This window comes from Medicago sativa, chromosome 3 (assembly GCF_051527215.1).
Source record: "Medicago sativa cultivar Bolivia chromosome 3, Bolivia_mono, whole genome shotgun sequence".
Classification (NCBI taxonomy): Eukaryota; Viridiplantae; Streptophyta; class Magnoliopsida; order Fabales; family Fabaceae; genus Medicago; species Medicago sativa.
Genome location: NC_140751.1, coordinates 51047065 through 51067285, shown reverse-complemented (window position 1 = coordinate 51067285; position 20221 = coordinate 51047065). Strand labels below are relative to the sequence as shown.

Sequence of the window (20221 nt, the reverse complement as noted above, 5' to 3'; positions counted from 1 at the left end):
ATATTCTTTTGGCTTCACATGGGGATCAACATGTAAGCCACAAAATCTATATATTTGAACAATTTTGTTGTTTGAGTGCAAAAAAGATACATAACCAATTCAAAATGACATACCGCATTTTTAGAGCAATTCACAATCAGATAACAACAAAGTCCTTCCACCAAGATGAAGCCTTCACACCTCGTATCTTAATCACTCCATTAATCATCCTATACTTTTGTGTCAACATTTTAAACCATAACCCAATCTGATCAGTGTTAAACTTCCATCACCATTTACCGAATATATGAAATTTAGGATTGATTCCCTTCTTAGAGAGGATCAAATTAAAAAAAATTAAAAAAATTCACATCTTATCAGCTCAACACTAGATATATTTTGTCGCACTATCTTCCACCACCATTCTGCCCCACATCTATGCCTTTCTTTACACTATCTTTGTACTCATGAAATATATTTTAGTTTTATTTTCCCCTTATCAAATAAATATTTTCCTTTTCCTGCTTGCAACGAGGATTTCCAATTATTTTTTCCTTTTTTTTCTTTTCAAAAGGACTGTTTTTACTTTTTGACAAAAGAAAGACCAGTTATTGTTTTCCTAATTGTACCTGATATTAATATAAAAAGTATGGTAATCATTTAATACAAAATAATTTTACATCAATTTAAAACAAAAAATATGACAATATTATTTATTTATGTAAAAAATTAAAGTAAATAAAAATAATTCTGAATTTGTGGGAGAGCGTCTATCAATCTGGTTGATGTCCTTGATGATTAACCCCCTTTTATTTTGGGGCCATGGTGTTTTGAAACTTATTTGTGGTCGCTCCCTATAAGCCCGACTTCAGGTTGTAGTTTGAACAATTCTTGTGGCACTTTAGTTTAAATCCTTACATCCATTGTTGTCCTACAACCATATTTATCTTCTTCTTTTTAATGACTAGCATCTTTTGCTTGTTATTTATTCCTTAGAGTTCCCTCAAAAAAAAAAAAAATATTCCTTAGAGCAAATCTTAGTGGGTGGTCGTATGCATGTAGTGTTGTGCAATCCTCACTCAGGGGGCTTGAAAGTCCTCTATGATGTTTCAGATATTTCCAATTTGGGGACCTTGGGTCCTATTTCGACGCCTTGGGTACTACAGACTTCAGTGTTTCTCTAGTTAATTAGGCTCCACTTTGTTTCTTGCCTCAGACATTTTCGAGCTTTAGATGTTACTTTGTTCATTAAAATCATGTTGTAATGAGTTATTTTGGAGGGCCCGTCAACATGATTCCCCATGGTATACTAGAAGAAATCCGACCCTTTTCCATAGGGTCGCTCTTCTCGACCCCTCGCAAGGTATTATGCCTCTTCTACAAAGGACTATGATTATTGGGGGATCCACGGATTTGCAGTGGCTAGCTGTAGAATGGGGCTCCCAGGAAACCCTTTGTCATACCTTTACGCTGATAGGGTTGCCCGCTTGTAGAACTGCTAAGAGGGAGAGTGTGTTATGTACTCCAAAGATTCATAGATGGGAAAACCCTTTAAGAACATTGGCCATCATACCTTTGAAAATTTAGGAATGTGATGACAAGTCATCTTACAGTATTCTTAGCATGATTTTTAGTCATTTTCTGTAGGTTTTAGCAGCGAAAAGGAGGACTATTAGAGCGACTGCCTATGATTTCGGGACTTTTGTAATGTTTTCTATATTTGAGTCTAATTCTAGTTTTGCCGAAACATAGCAATTTTAGGGGGTTTTTGAAGTGATTCACGAAGAAATCATGCAAATCGGAAAATCAAGAACATCTGTAAATTTGTGAAGACTTTGGGAAGACCAAGAATGGAGATTCAAGAGGCCTAAAGAAAATTTACAATGGGAGGAATTCTGTTTCCATGTCCCAAGCCAAGTTATTTGGATGAAAACACCCAAAATGACGGAAGAACGGAGAATTTGGGCCCGGGAGACACACACACACATGCGCCTAGGGCATGGTGCAAGAAGCACTCAGATGCTCGTAGGGCATGTGTTGTGCGCCCCGTGCATCCAAAACGCGCGGGGCGAAAGTGTCTTTTCCTAGTTTTTTTGTGGTAAAGCCCGCGTTTTTAGCCCAAACCCAAGTAGAAACTCTCATTATAAATACCATCCTTCGTCATTCATAATTTCTTGTTCAGAACTAGAGTAGTTCAAGAGGAAGGAAATTCTAGGAGCTTCGGAGGAGTTTCTATCTTCTCCTTGTTTTTCTAGGGTATGTTTTTATCTTTAATAATTTGTTATTAGCTACAATGTGTAACTAAATCTTTTTAGGTTATAGTTCTAAGATGAACCTCTGTTTATTTTGTTGGATATTTATTTAATTTAATGTCGTTTATATTTTATTTATTTTTTGTTTGTTCTTAAGTTTTATTAGGATTTAGTTTATTTCTATAGTAGCGCAACCATAGATTAGGTTGTGACATGGTTTAATATTGATATTACTATCCTGATGCTTATATCTTGATATTTACATCTTGCTATTAATATATATTTGTCAAAGAAGTTATTAGTTATAACTAGCGAAAGATACCGAAAGCGAGTTGACCCTAGCAGTAAGTACTTAGGATGTGACATTACTAATATTGAGTAAAATTTGCTGAACCTAAGAGGTAACTAGTTAGTAATTAAAGAAACAAATGTCTGTTTGAAGGAAATAAACCATAAGCCTAGTAGAACCATTCTCTTAAACCCTTGGTAAGGTAGACGCTGATAGGGTGCCAATTTGTAGAACTACTAAGAGAGAGAGAGAGAGAGAGAGAGAGAGAGAGAGAGAGTGCTTTGAGTGTCATAAGATTCAGAGTTGGGCTGACCTACATGAACATTGGCCTTCATTGTCTTCGGAAATATTGGAACGCCAATTTAAGTATATTTTTTAAGTTACCTTTGAGGTGGTAAGACTTCACACGTAAGGATCACCGTGTGACCATCAGGTGCAACTAGGGGTGGGAATGAGCCGGGCCGAGCCGGGCTTTGCTTAAATAGGCCAGACATAGTTGAAAAAATTAAAGCCTAAGTCTGGCCTATTAGCCTATCAAAGGCTTTATTATAAGCCTGGCCTGGCCTTTTTAAAAGTCCGGCCTGGCCTGTTAGCCTGTTTAAAAGCCTAATTTATACTAACAATTTTAAATATAACATTTGACCTATTTATAAAAAGGCTAAGAAACATATTTTTTTTAAAGGTTAATAGGTCAATAAAATTTTGTATGTACATCCATTTCCCCCCTCTTTATTAGCTTATATATATATATATATATATAATTAAATTTGGTAGAGCTAGCACATCCATTTTGTAGAGGTTAATATGTGTGTGTTGTATACTGTAGTATATACAATTACACATATATGAGCCGGCTAGATAGGCCTAGTAGGCTTTTCCATAAGCCTTAGCCTAGCCTATTGAAATTAACGAGCTTTTTAAAAAGCTTGAGCCTAACCTATTTAATAAACAAGCTAGGCCGAGCTGAGCTTTAAGTAGTCGGGCCATAGGCCCCAGACGGGTGGCCTGGCCTATTCCCACCCCTAGGTGCAACCAAACATTGGAGTGATATACCTAGTCAGGTGAGATAGTGTAGACCCCACATGTAAGGATCACCTTGCAATCAGCAGGTGCAGCTTGACGACCGATTAGGTTTGCAACGTCCCAACAACCTCATCACTTGTATAATATACCAAGATAAATCAACTCGACATTACTGTTATTTTATATCCAACAAGTAAAGAGGGGGGATTCAAAGAAACCTAACCGCTGCTTACTTTTCTGCAACGAAAATAGGTAACTTGCTCTGTTGCAAACAGATAAAAATTGCAATCTTTAACACTTTACCTCTTCTATTTTATCGTCAAACTAAAAATAAGTAATGCGAATTTTTTGGATGAAACGACAATTCTTGTGGATACGATATTATACTTATCACTTTATTACTTGGTAAACGATTTAGTACACTTGCCTAATCCGCACATCAAAATGCCAATTTTAGTCTACATTTCAATTACCTTTGAGGGAGTAAGATCCCAGATGTAAGGATAACCGTGTAATAGTAGGTTCAACTCAACATTAGAGGGATAGACCAAAAATCACCTGAGAGAGTAAGACCTCACACGTAAGCATCACCGTGCGATCAATTTGGTTAGAACATTCCAACAGACTCCTCACTTAGATAGTCTACTTATGATAACTAAATGTGACATGCATCTTATTTAATTCCAACAAATGAATAGAGAGGATTAATCGTTGCTTACATTTCTGCAACCAAAACAAGTAACTTGCTATGTTGCAAACAGATAAAAATTGCAATCTCTAACCTTCAACTCTTTTATTTAATTCTATTGTTCAAAAATAAGAAACAAGAATTGTTTGGATATGATACTTTACTAACACTTTATTACTTGGTAAACGATTTGGTACACTTGCCTAATTCGACCATCAACAAGCCTTAAACTAGAGAATTGCAAAAGTTTGTAACAACCATTTTCTGACTGTACAGAGTGCACAATCATGCTTAGGGGTCATGCTCTTTCACAATTTTTCAGATTCTTATGTTCTAGAATGCGCACAGTCGCGCTTGAAAAGTGCACGGACCATGCTCAATTTCCTTATTCCTTTTTTCTCTACACAAGCATACAGTCGTCCTTGGGGTCGTGCTCAGTTTTATGGTATTGAAAATTCTTCCTTTTCTTCATTATTTGTCTTGAAAATGAAAACTAATATTTTGAAGTAAAATATCTCTAAAGTAATACTAAAGTTCCACTAATATTATTGAATTCAAATGCTAAAGTTAGATACGGTGTTTCATACTAGATTACAGTATTAACCTATGTTTGTTACATTCATATACCCCCCCCCCCCCCCCCCCCCCCCCCCCCATTTCATTCTTTTACTGTCACTGCTTGAATGGACTGTCTGATGTTGATTGATATTTTGTGTTGACAATTTTGTTCCACAGAGGATTGTGCGTCTTTTTGAGGCATCCTTTTTTATTCTTACTGTTTTATCGTGGTTTTCGGGTGTCAAACATTGATTACGTTTGAACCTTTTTAACCGGTGATATCTTATTTTTTCTTGGGAAGGGAAAAAGTAAGCAAAACCCTTGAGAATCGAGGTCCGGGAGTTGTTTTCGCTACGGGAAGGTGTTAGGCACCCATAACGACTATAGTATCCTATAGGAACCGTCTTTAATTTCTACGCGCGCGCTTTATTTTTAAATGCTATTTTGAAAAGTGTTATTTACACCTATGGGTTTTCTAAGTGAAGAATTGGAGGGAGAAGAATGTTTTTGGATTTTTATTTTAGTTGAATTGAAGGAATTTTGTTCCTTGCCTACGTACCCGTTTAAGGGATCAAATCCACCGTAGTTCTCTTCCAAAAATGTTTTTGTTTTTGTTGGTTGATTTTAAGTTTGAAAATGGAGTTTGAAGAATAGAAAGAGGCCTCAAGGGCATGAGATTTAGAAAAGGTGAGGTGGGATTAGTTATTTGCGAAATATGGTCAAAGTATGATTATTTTCATTTGGAATTTGATTAAGAAAATGAAAAGGGAAAATTCGATGGGATTTTGATCCCAAGGTTTATTTCGAAAATGATTTGAGTGAAGTTTGTTTAAGTTTTTTGGAAATTGATTTTTTCTAAGTATAAATCCTAGGCATTCATCTAAACATACAATCCTAAACATACATCTAAACATGCATATTCTAGCTATATACCTAAAGTGATGTGTGTGCATGTGTCGGTGCTCGTGTCGGTGTACATTATTAGAGTCCATTGTCCTTTACATCATACCCTAGATACATTCTATGGCCACTTTGCCAAGAAATTAAAAGCATGAAAGTAAAATATTACAAAACTCCTAAGTGTTACATTCTAAGTCTTGGTGAAACTTAAGGTGCAAGAAATTAAAGTGGAGAAAGAGATGAGATATGGGATGCTTATGATGTATGAAACATGAAACAAAAAAAGTTAGTAGCACAAGATATAAAGCAAGTCAAAGCTACCATAACAAAAGTAAGAAAATTAACATAAAAAAACAAGCAAAAACAATGCAAAATAGGCCTAAAGATTCATCAACAATGCAAGGCTTGAACAAGACCTATAATCCTCATATTTTAACAAGTTCCCAAAGAGTTTTATTTCAGTCCCAACACAAGAATTAAGGGGACCTATCAAGCCAAGCTTCCTAGCATATTTTTAGGCATATTTTCCACTTTATTTCCACAAACAATTATTTACATGACTTGTAAAACAAGAAATCAACAAATCAAACTCCAAAACAGTAAAGAATAGCACCAAATCAGAGGCATACACATTGTAAATTCTCATATCAAGGGTCAATATACCATATCAAGATTTTGGGATCAAGAACATGCAAGAATTTCACAAGAAATTAACAAAAAGTAACATAAAATCACAAGAAAACTCCACATACATTTTTATCAATTTTAACATGCAACAATTATCACAAAAATACCACAAAACTATCAAGGAATATGTACGAAAATTTTTGGAGTTTTTTAGAGAATTTTTAGACACAAACACATGTAAAATTTCACAATTTTCAACAAAAAATGGTAAACTTTTAACAAGAAAAAACTACATATTTTTTAATCAAGATTTAACACATAAAAACACCAAAAAAATGTCAAGAAAATGATCAAGAATACATGAAAATTTTTTAGGAATTTTATCAAGGATTTTGAAACATGCGGGGGGTGTAAACAGCGAGAAATTACCAAGAACACACAGGGGAGGGGGGTGCGCTTAGCATACTGGAAAAGAAAGGCAAAAACGTTGGGCTTTAAGAGCTGGAGCATGGGTTGGTGGGTATGGGCATGGATATGGCATGGGTCAAGATAAAAGACAAGTTGTTGTTGTTGAGAGAGGATACACGTGAGTTTTTCTTCTCCATCCAAAACATAACATTGTTCCATTCATTCTTTTCTTCTTTCATTTATTCTTTTTTTTTTTCACCAAAAACATGTTCATGCTCAAAGTTCCCACAACACATAGATCCAAACATTCAAATTCAGCACTTTTGAAACAAATTCTTGAATGAAAATCACAACAAGGAAAGGATTGGCATGAAGAACACTTCTTACTTGTTTTTGCTGGTTTTTTTCTCCCTTGTTCACGTGACCTTGAGCTCAAAAATGGCGGATCCTTTTCTTTCAATCTGGACGGTCTTGGCTTGATGTTGCCGAATTTGATTCACCTGAAGTTACAGTTCTTGAATTTGATCGCTCTTGCCGCTGTTAGGAATCACGATTTCTCTCCTCCATGACCTTGCCGTGATTTGTGCATTGAAACTAGCTTGTTCAGATTCTTGATTGTGTGATTCATTGTTGAAGGTTTGAAGGTTGATTGAAGGTTGTTGATGGATTTGTGAGAAAGTTTTTGAAGCTTTTTGGTTATGGAGGAATGTTATGGATGAAGGAGAGTGATGGTTAGAGATTGAAGGTGGTGGTTTTGTGATGAAATTGTGGTGGTTTGAGGTGGTTAGGGTGATTAAAGGTGGTGGAGGAAGGTTGTTAGAGTTTGTTAGGGTGGTTTTGGTGGTGGTGAAAGTTGGTTAGAGGAGGTTATGGTGGTGGTGCTCACGGCTGAAGCAAGAGAAGAGGGAAAAAAAATGAAAATTGATTTTATTATTTTTTGTGGATTTTTGTGGAAAAAATGATGGGTAATGAAAAATTGACCAAGACTTTGACTTATATAGGTGTCATGGTAAGCTTGGACCAATGAGGAAATGCCACATGGACTTGGACTTGTAACAAACTCTTAAGGACCAATAGCACTTGGACACATGGCACTTGGACTCTAACAAACTTAAAAAGGATTAAAATGTAAATAACAAAAGTGCGCGGACTAAAATGAAAATTAAAACAAAAATTGAATTGAAAAAGTAAATTGAAAATTAACGTAAAATGAGACGATTAAAAACAACAAAGCAGATTAAAACGAATCAGAAATATTATGTGAAATGACCAAAACGCCCCTAGAGACTAAAACGACTAAAAACGACTCAAATGCAATTTTAAAATGATTTTTTAACAAGGGATTAAAGCAAGAGCTTATTCAAACAAATTAAAAGACTCAGAGACAAATTTTAGAATTTAAACAGGGTTTTAACACATGAAAAGACTAAAATGCCCCTAGGGGCAAAACTGACTCGAAATGACTTCAAATGCAATTTTTGGAAAGGGTTTTGACATAGAATGAAACAAAGACTTATTCAAACTACTTGAAAAGACTCAAACAAAATTTTAAAAGACTGAAAGAACTTTTGACATAGGAAATGACTAAAATGCCCTTTTTCATGAATTTTGCAAATAACATTGAAATAAAATGCAGAGAAAGATGCAATTGATCAGAGACATATCAGATGACTTATAATGCAAGAAAAGAAGAATTAGACAAGTATTTTTAGGTCCAAAATTTGGGTATAACACTTACTTCGTAAACTCGATGCATGTGTTGGCCCCTTTTCATGAGAAAACAGGTTACGTTTGGTTCTAATCGTTTTGACCTCTAAGAGGCGACCTCAACTTTTCAAGCGTAGTTTCATGTGTCAGATATTATTAAGTATTGTGAACTCTTTTTTTGTCTCTTTGACCATTGAATTCCAACCTTTGGTCGGTTATTGTTGACCTTGATAACTATTGGATGTGGCGGTCAGATGCAATCAGTGCTCAGTCATTCCAACTTTGCTTTTGCCATATTTACAACTTTTTTGAGGGGTTTCTTCCCTTATAAATATTAGTTGTTTCATTCATTTCAGTTTCATTTTATTCCTTTCCAATCTTTCTCCTCATTTCAATTCTTGAGTTCTCTTTTCTATTTTCCTTTCTAGTTGAGTTCAATGAGGTTTCATCGGTTATCTATTGTGTGTGTGGCTCGTCGTCAGCCACCCATGATAACCTCAACTCTTTTTGATTAGGATCCGGAGATTTTCATGGTGGTTGACAGGGCGCCATCACACCTTTTGAGATTATTATGTTTGGCTGAATGGAGGTGGAAGACTTGTTTCTCATGAGCTCTTGAAGAGGTTCTCTAATATAGTGGTGGAGGCAAGGAAGGTACTTAGATGTAAGGTGATGGATGAATTGAAGGATGAATTTGGGGTATCGACCTTTTTGGCAGACACTTCCACTTTCTTTTGATATGCATCCACTTCTGGTACTCAAACTATGACTTATTTTTCCCGTCTTCTCTTCTCCCTACAAAATGTTCGCCCATTGGGACGTGTCAAAGGGCGCGACCGTGTTCATATGGGATGATGGGTTGGCCTTATGAAGTGTCAATCGTCGCTACCTTGCAGACAACCTTTTTTGCATAGGCCAGCGAGGATTTTATTTGTGATGCTCCCATCTTTCTCCGCTAAAAGTGGTTATTGTCAGCGCTTCCTGCATGAGTAAAAGGTGAGGAGGAATCCTTGTGTTATGATTTATTAGTGCCATAATTGAGGCAACAACATTTGTGGGTCGCTTTCTATTGTGTGTTGGATCTGAGCTTGAATGATCGCTTGGAGTCAGAGTCTTCTTTACACCCCTTTGTTTTCTTTTCCTTATCTTGGGATCTTGTTCTAGAAGCTGCTCAGTAGGGCTGGAAATGAGTCGAGTCGAATAGAATTTGTCTGAAGCTCGGCTCGACTCAATAAGTATTGGTTCGGCATTGTACATTTATTGTAGCGCTCACCATCACAAGCCTAATTGAGTGATGTGATGCGCTTTCATTATATAGATTACTTCTGCCCAGAATGTTTACAAACTCCCCGATGTGGGACTATTTTAATTTTTTTTTTTGAAATATGGACTATTTTAATTTAAAAAGCTTGAACTAGCTAGTGAAACTATGCCATAACCTCAACATTCAGTGTGCATTATTTTTGAAAGTAATTTACACTATTATTATTAGCTTTTATTTTTTCTCATATATATTATCGAGCTAACTCATGAACCAAACGAGTCGAACTATATATAGCTCAAGTTCAGCTCATTTAATTAACGAACTTAATTTTCAGCTCAAGTTCAGCTCATTTGATTCATGAACCAAGTTCAATGAGTTAATTGTCAAGTCAAACTCCGAACTATGTTCGAGTTAGCTCGGTTCATTGCCAGCCCTACTGCTCAGAGTAGGCTTACTTGAGTGACAACAACTATTTTCCTTATAATATTATAATTTCTCTTATTAAGAAATGAGAATAAAGAATTATTTTAATTAAATTTTTCATTATTTAGCTTGCTTTCGTATACCTTTATTTTGCTATATTTCCCAGGTTTACTTAATGACTTTCCAAACCTTTTGCTTCTATCTGTCTTGTTGTTAATTTAGAAGTCAGACCTTCAACGAGTTTAACTATGTACCTGTTTAGTTTATGTGCATTTGCTTTGCACATGTTTATTAGGGGTGGCTCCAATATGTGTTTCAACGTCCTCGGTGGATGTGTGGGGAGTGTTATTGTCGGTCTTGATCATCCGTATTTCCTCTGGCTCATCTGAGGCAAGCTGCCTGGAACCTTAGTTCGAACTTTTGGCTTTACTTACCCCTATTTCATGGCCTAGGGTTCATCATGGACCGTTTTGAATCTTGATTGAGAATTTCGGTCTTTGATAATTTAGACGTGGGGTTTGAAATCCATTGCATTCCGCTAAAACCATAGTTTGCATCATGAGGTGTGCCACTTATTAACCTAGACCTTGGTTCAGATTTTCAATCCTTATTAGTTTACTTTGCTAGGGAGGGGTCCCCCCCGCAATTTGTCTTCTAGTGCTAGGGCCATTAGTTTGTTCCTTCGTTATTTCATTGGGTGTATTCGCAATATGATGGTACAAATCCTTAGGAATTATTAACAATTTAATCGGTATACAAAACGTATAATGGGTCTTCGGGTCGACCTCTATCATGAGTAGAGTGGGTACGCTAGATGCATTTGTCATAAATTATTTTGATTTCATTATAAAACATTTAGAGGCAAGTTATAAGCTTTTTCTTCGTTACAAAAATAAGTACATCAGAAATCTCGGCCTCTCAGATGTTTATTTCGTTAATTTTTGGTTTCTCTCTCTTATATCTTCCTAGTACCGTCCTTTTCTGGTTGCTGCTTCCTCTCCGTGGAAGGTCCATCATTTTTAGGCGGTTTAGAAAAGGACCCCTTTAGGCTCGACTCCTGGAGGATTGCAGCATGTGTTGGCCTATGTAGGCTGATGAGGGGTGACTTTGTGGCTCTTTGCTGCTTTGGTTGCATTCCTCAATGGCTGGATCCTTATCTCCTTGAGCGTCTCCCTCTTCAATGAGTCATTATGCCCTTGGACGAGGATGAGTTCTCTTGGCCACTTTTTCCCTTTTAGGGATGATGCTTCATCTTTTTTAGCCGTGAGAGTCTCTTTGTCGTTGACTTCAACCAAATTGGCATGGTTGAGTTGGAGTTCAACCCCTGTTGTAGACCTCTTCCTTCCTCTCTTGTCTCGGTTGTCTCTAAAGGAGTGGATGTGCAGTGTGTTTACAAACTTCTAAGATACGTTACAAATTACTTACAAGAACCTTTTCTTGCTTGCCAACTCACTATACCAATTTTTTTATCGGAATACATAGAATGACAAACATCATTTAAAAACTCATAAATCAAGAAGATCTTAAATTCAAACTCGGATAATCACGGAAAATATTTAATCTAATAATCTCAATATGGTTAGTTGAGTTAGGATTTATCGATCTTCAGTGTGGTAATTAATTTGTATTGGGAGTTGTATCTTTTACACTTTTAGAAAGTTGACTACACAACTTCCAAGATATAATTACATGAATCATGTTAACCTATGCTCTAATAGTAATTACTACCTCCGTCCCTAATTATAAGACTCTTTTGAGAATTTTTTTTGTCCCTTTTTATAAGACCCATTTGCTATTTCCAACTACATTATTTATTTCTTTACATACATGCCCCTATTTATTATACATCTTTTTCTTCAATCAGCAATAAATAACATGTTGAAAACATAAACCAACCCTCTCTCTTAAAGGATAAAATTGTAAAAACAATAGCAAATACAAACATACTCCCTCCGTCTCACAATAATAGTCTCTTTAGCATTTTTTCTTTTTCTCAAAATAATTGTCACTTTAGAATACCAATGCAGCATTTATTATTATTTTCCATTATTATACCCTTATTTATTGAATTTCATCAAACTTAACTACTCCACTAACTACAATTAATAAGGGTATTTTAGTAAATGATGTTAATTTTACCATTGAAATCAACACAATCAATCATTTCCTTAATAACCGTGCACAAACCTTAAACGACAATAATTTAGAGACGGAGGGAGTATTTAATACAAATATCCACTATCTCAATTTCCGTTATTTTTTCAAAAGGGCCCTATAATTAGGGACGGAGGTAGTATGTCTTGATAAAATTATAATACACAATTTTCAATATGAAATTTTTATGTCTAGTACTCCACTCCTTTAGAGACATTAATCCATACAAAAAGTAAAATACTTCAAATTCAAAAAGTATAAATGAGACGAGTTGGATGAATGCAATTTCATTTCTTAAGGTACTGCTGTTTTAACTATTTTAACCTAAGAAATTCTGGTGTCAAAGAAACAATTCACAAATTTTTTTAGTTTTATCCAACAATAACCTTTGAATGCACAAGTTGTTTGTTAGTGCCAACGAGAAATATGTTCCTAAGAATATTGTAATCAAGAGATCAAGTTATACTCTTTATATGACAAACTCAATATCTTAAATGAATTCAATATTGTCGTGATCTACATATAATGAAAGCTACTATGAAGCACAGGTTGTATAAGAAAAATACTCGAGAAAAAATTGAGATGATGAAGAGAGGGATATGGAGTTTGTAGGAGAGCAGAAAGAAATTGAAATCAGAAAATTTAGATCCATTATGATATTTATCCCGCACTTTTAAGAGAAATAAAAGCTTCATTAATCACACATGATGCAGTTTGGAAAGAATTATAAACATAGTTTTGCATTAGTTCCAGTATTGCTTAGATTCACTTCATTGTTTTTTCATCACATTAACCAAGTGTTCTCACCATTCATGACAATACTACTTCGAAATAAGTAACACAATCATATCAGGTAATAAAAAAAAAATATCATAACTCATCAAAACTAGTCTTACAATTTATCCTTCGTTTGTTATTAACAAGATAATTCAAAAACAAGATAATTCAAAAACAAGATAATTTTTTACAAAGATGAAGATGGTGGCTGTTGATTCCTTAGAACACTGAGGCGTTTCCTCAACTCTTCACCCCTTTTCTTCTTCAAATCAATTAATTGTGATAGCTCTTCTTTTTGTCTTTCGAAACACAGGAGTTCTTCTTGATTCTTCAAGTATTCCTCTTCTAATAAAATCTCTTCATGATCACTTTCATTTCTTCCTTTTTCTCTGACTGTTTCTTTAGCTACTTCTTGAACAGCCATATCGGAGTGAAACAAAAGATCTGGATGTTCAACAATTACATTGTTGGACTCTTTTGCAGGATTACAATCCTCAATATTTTCATCAGATTTCACACAATCAAGTGCAGAATTTTCAGTAGGAACGTGCTTCTTTGAACTCACACTGCTCTTCCGCTTCACAGTCTTCTTAACGAAATCTCCACGACCCAACACCGATTTCTTCCACCACTTTACATAGCGCATGGTAACATCTGCCTCAAACAGTCTTGGTGGAAAATACAAATGTTTATCAGACATGGGCCTGCAATAGTTGTTCCAAGCAGTAGGCTTTGTACCGTTGCACCTAGGCACATAACTTGGAATATCTTGGTCAAATCCAAATTGCATAGAAACTCTATGTGGAAGATACTGCTCTATAGACTCAAATCCAACAAGCTCAGAAACCCTCAGGCATACAAAAAATGAAAGTATTTTTTTATCCAAATCCTTCTTAAATGGTACCCAAATTTCGTTATTTGGATAAAAAATTCCACATTTCTCAGGATATCTAACATATGGACGCCAAAGAAAATCATCGACAGTTAAGTCTAATGCCAACTTAACATTTTCAATTTTCAAAGCCTGAACCTTATGCCACCTAAACAATAAAGGGTCGTTGGGGTTGATTGACATGGGTTGTGGTTGTAATTTTGTGAACCTCTCCCACACCCAAACTTGAACCAAATAAAAAGGTGATAGAAGAGTCAATTCAACAGGAAATCTATCACCACTAACCGGATATTTGAACATATCAACAATTGTTTTCTTAAATAAACTTAAATCCTTGTATATGCTAGCCAAAACAGCTGGTGCCAAAGCAATAGGAATCCCTCTAGCAAGATGAATAGCAATAGGAAACAAAGAACTTTTGACCATATTTTTATGAGGAAAAACAAAAATTGACAACCAAGTAGCAAGGAAGGCTTCGTGTTCAATTTCATTACCTTTATCGATGAACATGTCCATCCATAATGATGTGTAAGCATGACCATCGTTCTTAGTTGTAAGCTGCTTCCTTTCACGGATCAATTTGTTTTCCACCTCTCTCATTTCTTGGTCTTTAACTTTGGTGAAAACATGATCGCCAATGATAGGGTAACCTCCTAAAACAATGATATCCTCCAAAGTTATTGTTGCCTCACCAAAGGGAAAAATAAATGTGTTTGTATCACAACACCATTTCTCCACAACCCCTTGTAGCAAGTTCTGATTTTTAAGTATGCAACACTTTGAGCTCATAATAGCTTCAAAGATTCCAACTTCCTTCCACACTGATTCAAACTTTGGTTTGAGTTTATCAAGCCAACAAACCCATTTTTGTTGAGGGTTGCGCCACCCAGTGAAGTTGATTTTCAAAGGCCATTCCTTTGGTTCAAAATCAAAAGATGAAAATTGGTTAAACTTAAGAGTTGATTCATCAATTGAATTTGCTATAGGTTTGAGTAAATGTGCCGTTCTAAGAGTTGGCTCACTATCACCATTAGGTGAAAGCATAAAATCTTCCTTGACCTCTATGATGGTATCTTCTAATGTTTGTTCGTTCATCATGGTATGAGACTATGATTGAGTTAAAACTAAACTTACAGGTTCTGTGATTGGTTTTGGGAGCTGCGGTTGGTTGCACCTTCTGTTTGTTCTTTGTAATGCTGACACTGTTTTATCTTTTCTGTTGATTAGAGGGTGCCTTGTGCTTTGTATTGAGCCTTTCTTGGTTTGTTTTAATTGTTGTATTCTTTTCAAGCCTTTTGCACTTCTTGTGCTAGGCTCAATGAAATTAAGCTGTTAGAAAAAAATGGTGAATAATTTTTTTTTCAGGAAAATTATTGCTTTTGTAAAGGCTACTTGTTGCACCCGAAACAAATGTTGAAGGAGAATGGTAAATGTAGAAAATCCAAAGTTATTCTTTCAATATTATAATTAAAAAGTGTCAAAAGTCAAATCAACATGCAGGGCATTTGAATATATTTAGACTAAAAAGTAAATAAAAAAAACATGATAAACATAAAAATTCAATTTACAAAAAATTCTATAAAAAATGTATTAAAATTGGAAATTAAATTTTTATATAATAATAAACAATAAATATGTTCACATCTTCCTTCAAAAAAAAATGTTCACATCTTCCTTAAAAAAATAAATATGTTCACATCTTGTCATCCTAAATTGTCTTTCTTTCTTCTTTAATTAAAAAAGTGACTTTCACATATATTCAATATTATTTTGTTTATTTTTGTGGTTTCGTCGTCTTTACACTAATCTGTTTGTTTTGATTTTCTGTCTTTGTGCGGCGTGTTTTTTATTTATTTTCTTAGTGCGTTGTTTATTTGATTCAAGTTGAATGAATAGCTTTGAGAAAGTGCACATTCAATCAATGACTTTGACGTCGTCAACAATGGAAATTCGAATACAAAAGTATTTCGGACTTGAATATAGTCATATTTGTATGAATTGATACTTTATTTGATTCAAGTTGAATGAATAGCTTTGAGAAAGTGCACATTCAATCAATGTCTTTGACGTCGTCAACAATGGAAATCCGAATACAAAAGTATTTCGGACTTGAATATAGTCATATTTGTATGAATTGATACTTTGCCGCTTTATGTCTTAGTGCATTGTCTATTTGATTCAAGTTGAATGAATAGCTTTGAGAAAGTGCACATTCAATCAATGACTTTGACGTCATCAACAATGAAAATCCGAATACAAAAGTATTTCGGACTTGAATATATTTATATTTCTATGAATTGATACTTTGTCGCTTTATGCTATTAACATGTATATTGTGAGTTTGTTCCCATATTCATCCTTTTTTTTAATGACTTTAATTTCGCATCAATATACACTATCAATTTAAATTTCTAAATATTGTTTATTTTTGTAAAAAAAAAATAACAAAATACCCACCACAATAAATATAATAATTATGAAATTTAGAATTTGATTTCCTTCTTCAAATTAAAAATATATAAAAAAAATCTTATCATATATTCTATCAACACTAGATATTTTTTTTTGTTACAATATCTTCCACCATCATGCCGTATCCATCCATGACCATGTCTTTCTTTACACTATCTTTATACTCAGGAAATATATTTTATTTTTATTTCAGTTTTATTTTCCTTTTTTTGAATGAATATTTTCTTTTTCCTGATTACGACGAGCATTTTTTCTTTGCACTATCTTTTTGAAAACGACCATTTTACTTTTTTGACTAACGAAAGGACCAATTATAGTTTTCCTAATATCAATATAAAAAATAGGGTAATAATTTAATACAAAGTTAATTCTAAATCAATTTAAAAAAAAAAAGAATTGACCAATATTTAGTCAAAGAAATAAATAAACAATAGAACAATATAAGATGAGATTAATTAAATATGATTTTTTTTAAAACAATAAATGTTCAAGATTAAAAGTAACCAAAGTCCTAGATGTAGAAATCAAATTAATAGAACAATATAAGATGAGATTAGTTAAATATGATTTTTTTAAAACGATAAAAGTTCAAGATTAAAAGTAACCATAGTCCTAGACGTAGAAATCAAATTTGAAGTTAATTTTTTGCGAAGGAAATTTTAGTAATGTTCTTAACATGTCTACAAAAAATTGTTCAATAAATTAAGAGTTTAAGCATAATTAAATAAATTATATTTAGAAGGGATTATAATTGAGTGCAAATTTTTTTTATAGGCTCTAAAAAAATTATTAAAATTAAGTAATAGGACTAAACTTAAAAGGTCCCAATTAAATAGGGATCAAAAACATTATTTTTTTTATGGAAGTGATCAAAAACATATTTAACCATAAATTTTACCGTCCTTTTTCTCTTTTAAGTTTCATTGTCTTCTTTTGACCGTATATTTTTATTTTAGTTTTTTTTAAATAGGAAGAGGTTTTCAATTTATTTGTTTTTTAATTTTTTTTTTTTTTTGAATAAAGAGATCAGATTAATTGTTCCCCTCTGTATTTGTTTTTTAATTTGAGAGGAGGGTTACAATATGTTGTTTTATTAAATATTCTGATTTTATAAAGATCCACAACTCTGGTACAAAAATATATAAATAAAAGATCAGCAGCTTATTCCCAAAAAGAAAAGATCAATGACTGACTATCCATTCATCATAATCTCCTTGTTAAAAAAAAAAAAATAGTTATAAAAATTGAAAGAAATGATTTTGTTGAAACTTGAATAGAAGGCACAAAGTGTGGGAAAATTAGTGTTTGCGAGTCTATAACAAAACTATGTACTTAAAATTGTTAGAGAAAAAAGAACGATAGATTATTTTTAAAAAGCCAAAGAGATGTATATTAATACTAATTAAACACAAGATGTGGCAAAAATAATGTAGTCACTCGACTCGACTAAATAACAGTTGCAATTCTACCTTCCATATAGGTCTTTGGTGACTGTTATACTTAGATTTACAATAGCTAGGGTGAGGTGAAATGAAACCATATTCAAAAATGCCTTCAATATTAACCTTGATTTTAACAGTTTTATTTGAGATAAAATGTTAATATTGAAAATCCTTGAATTACTCTCTTTCCAAATTGTCATGGACTCTTTGGGGAAAACGACTTGGTTGCAGGGGCGGATCTAGACATTGCATATTAGTGTGGCCAAATTTTTAAAGAAACTATAATACAATTATACTAAAAATAATATATAACATTTTTTTACGGCAAATATTATTCATCGTCGAGAGGGTGTAAGACACACCCACAACTCGCGGAAAAAACGGCAGAAAATTCAAAAGTGACCGTATATAGGCGGCACACTTAAACACCAAAACCACTCGGTCATGATGCCATGAACTCGGCACCGGCAGTAGCAAAATAAACAAAGAAAATGATGAATTGTTAAACTTGCACATACAGGTTGAAATCACAGTTCACATCACCCTAAAGTTGCTTAAATTCAAACGGCAATGGCAGAGTAGGCAACACACATCAAAGGCCTAAATGGAAGTTTAAGATTAGGCCTATCAAAGGAACATATAACGTGAGAATTAGAATGTGGCAGTAAGTAATGTTTCTTTTCATTGTTGTACCATGCCAATAATTTCAATTCATTCATTGCAGAACGACAGAAAATCTCCAATTCAAACCCTAAAAAAAACCCAATTCTCAATTCACAATTCTAAAACCCTAAAAAAGCAATTGTAGAATGAATGAGAAAGTAGAGAATCAATTGACTATTTCGCTTACCTTGGCTTAGACTTAGAGTGAGAACTGAGAGATACACTAGATTTGAAGAAGGAGTGAAGAGAGAAAATGATGCTGCTGACTGATGAGAGTGAAAGAAGGAGAGGTTTGTTTGTTTGTTGTGAGAAGAAAGGCGATTGTGAATTGTGAATTGTGAGAAGAGAATAAGAAACTGATTGTTTGTGAGAGTAGAGAAGAGGAAAAGAAACAACGCTTTGTTTTGTTTGTGTTGTGTGTGTTTTTCAATTTCCACTTTCCTTCCCATGCCTTATGTTTATGCATATAAAAAAAAAATTAAGCTAGAATCTGGTGTGGCAGCTGCCACACCATGTTTCACTCTACATCCGCCCATGCTTGGTTGCACCGAAGGGTTCTTATGGAGCCCATATTCCTCTGAGGGAGCTTTGTAAAACTTCTGCTTAGGGAGAATTAGGAGTGACCCAGGGACTTCTTCTTATTCTGCTGGTGCGGGTGATGGAAGACCTGTTGACGAGGACACTGATTTTGTATAATTGAAGGTACTGGAAATGGGTCGGGGATAACGTCTATCGATCTGGTTTATGACCTTGATGATTACCCCTTCCCCATCCTTTCTTTCCTTTTCTATATGATCTTTAGCGCCATGGTGTTTGTGCTTGGCTATTTTGATTGTACCTTATTTCTGTTTGCGCCCTATAATCCTGACTTCATGTTGTCGTTTGAAAATTTCTTGTGGAACTTTAGTTTAAATGTTTACATCCATTGATGTACTTAGATCCTTGGTTATCTTATTCTTTTTAATGCAATGGACAATTTGTCCTGACTACCATCTCTTGCTTACTATTTATCATCCATTTTATTCCTTGAAGCAAACCTTATTGGGTGGTCGTATGATGTTGTGATGTGAGATCGTCACTTAGGGGACTTGAAAGTCCTCTATGGTGTTTCATATATTGTGGATTTAAGGACCTTGGGTCCCATTTTCCTGCCTTAGGCATTACAGAATTTAGTGTTTCTCTGGTTATGTTGCACTTTGTTTTTTGCCTTGGACGTGTCTGGGATTATGTCGTTACTTTGTTAGTTAAAATAGTGTTGTAATGTGTTATTTTGCCTCATGTTTGTCAGGGATTCACCGATTTGGGAGAGGTTGAGTTCTTCCTTGTGTGTTCCTTCTATGGCATTAGGTACTTCACGGGCTCGGGTCGGTATCAGTCTATCTTTTTGCAAAGAATTTGGAAGTTTGTTTGGAGGGTCCATCATTATGGTTCCCCCTAATCTACTTGAAGAAATATGATTCTTTTCAAGAGGGTGACCCTTCTTGACTCCTTGCAGAGGCTTCTTCCTTTTTTGCAAAGAAGGACAATGATTATTGGGGGCTCCACTGTTTTGTAATGGCTAGCTGTAGAATTGGGCTCCCAAGGAACCTTATGTTGTACCTTTGTTAGAGTGGGATATCTTTTGTCAGTGCCAGACTTGAGGTGACAACTTTCGCGAGAGGAATCCTTTTGTTACGATTTATCAGTGCCAGACTTCAGGCAAC

The 20221-nt window shown here is 34.4% G+C and overlaps 1 protein-coding gene and 1 long non-coding RNA gene across 2 annotated transcripts; both read right to left on the bottom strand.

The window, feature by feature from the left end:
- Nucleotides 1-13236: 13236 nt before the first annotated feature.
- Nucleotides 13237-15039, bottom strand: LOC146938099 (serine/threonine-protein phosphatase 7 long form homolog). The gene has a single exon (XM_085749584.1). The coding sequence runs from the start codon at nucleotides 15037-15039 to the stop codon at nucleotides 13237-13239; it is 1803 nt and encodes a 600-aa protein (XP_085605710.1).
- A 3083-nt stretch (nucleotides 15040-18122) lies between these two features.
- Nucleotides 18123-19048, bottom strand: LOC146938098 (uncharacterized). The gene is made up of 2 exons (XR_015031120.1): nucleotides 18706-19048; nucleotides 18123-18606 (listed from the first exon to the last, which is right to left on the bottom strand). It is a non-coding gene; the product is annotated as an uncharacterized LOC146938098 (long non-coding RNA).
- Nucleotides 19049-20221: the final 1173 nt, after the last annotated feature.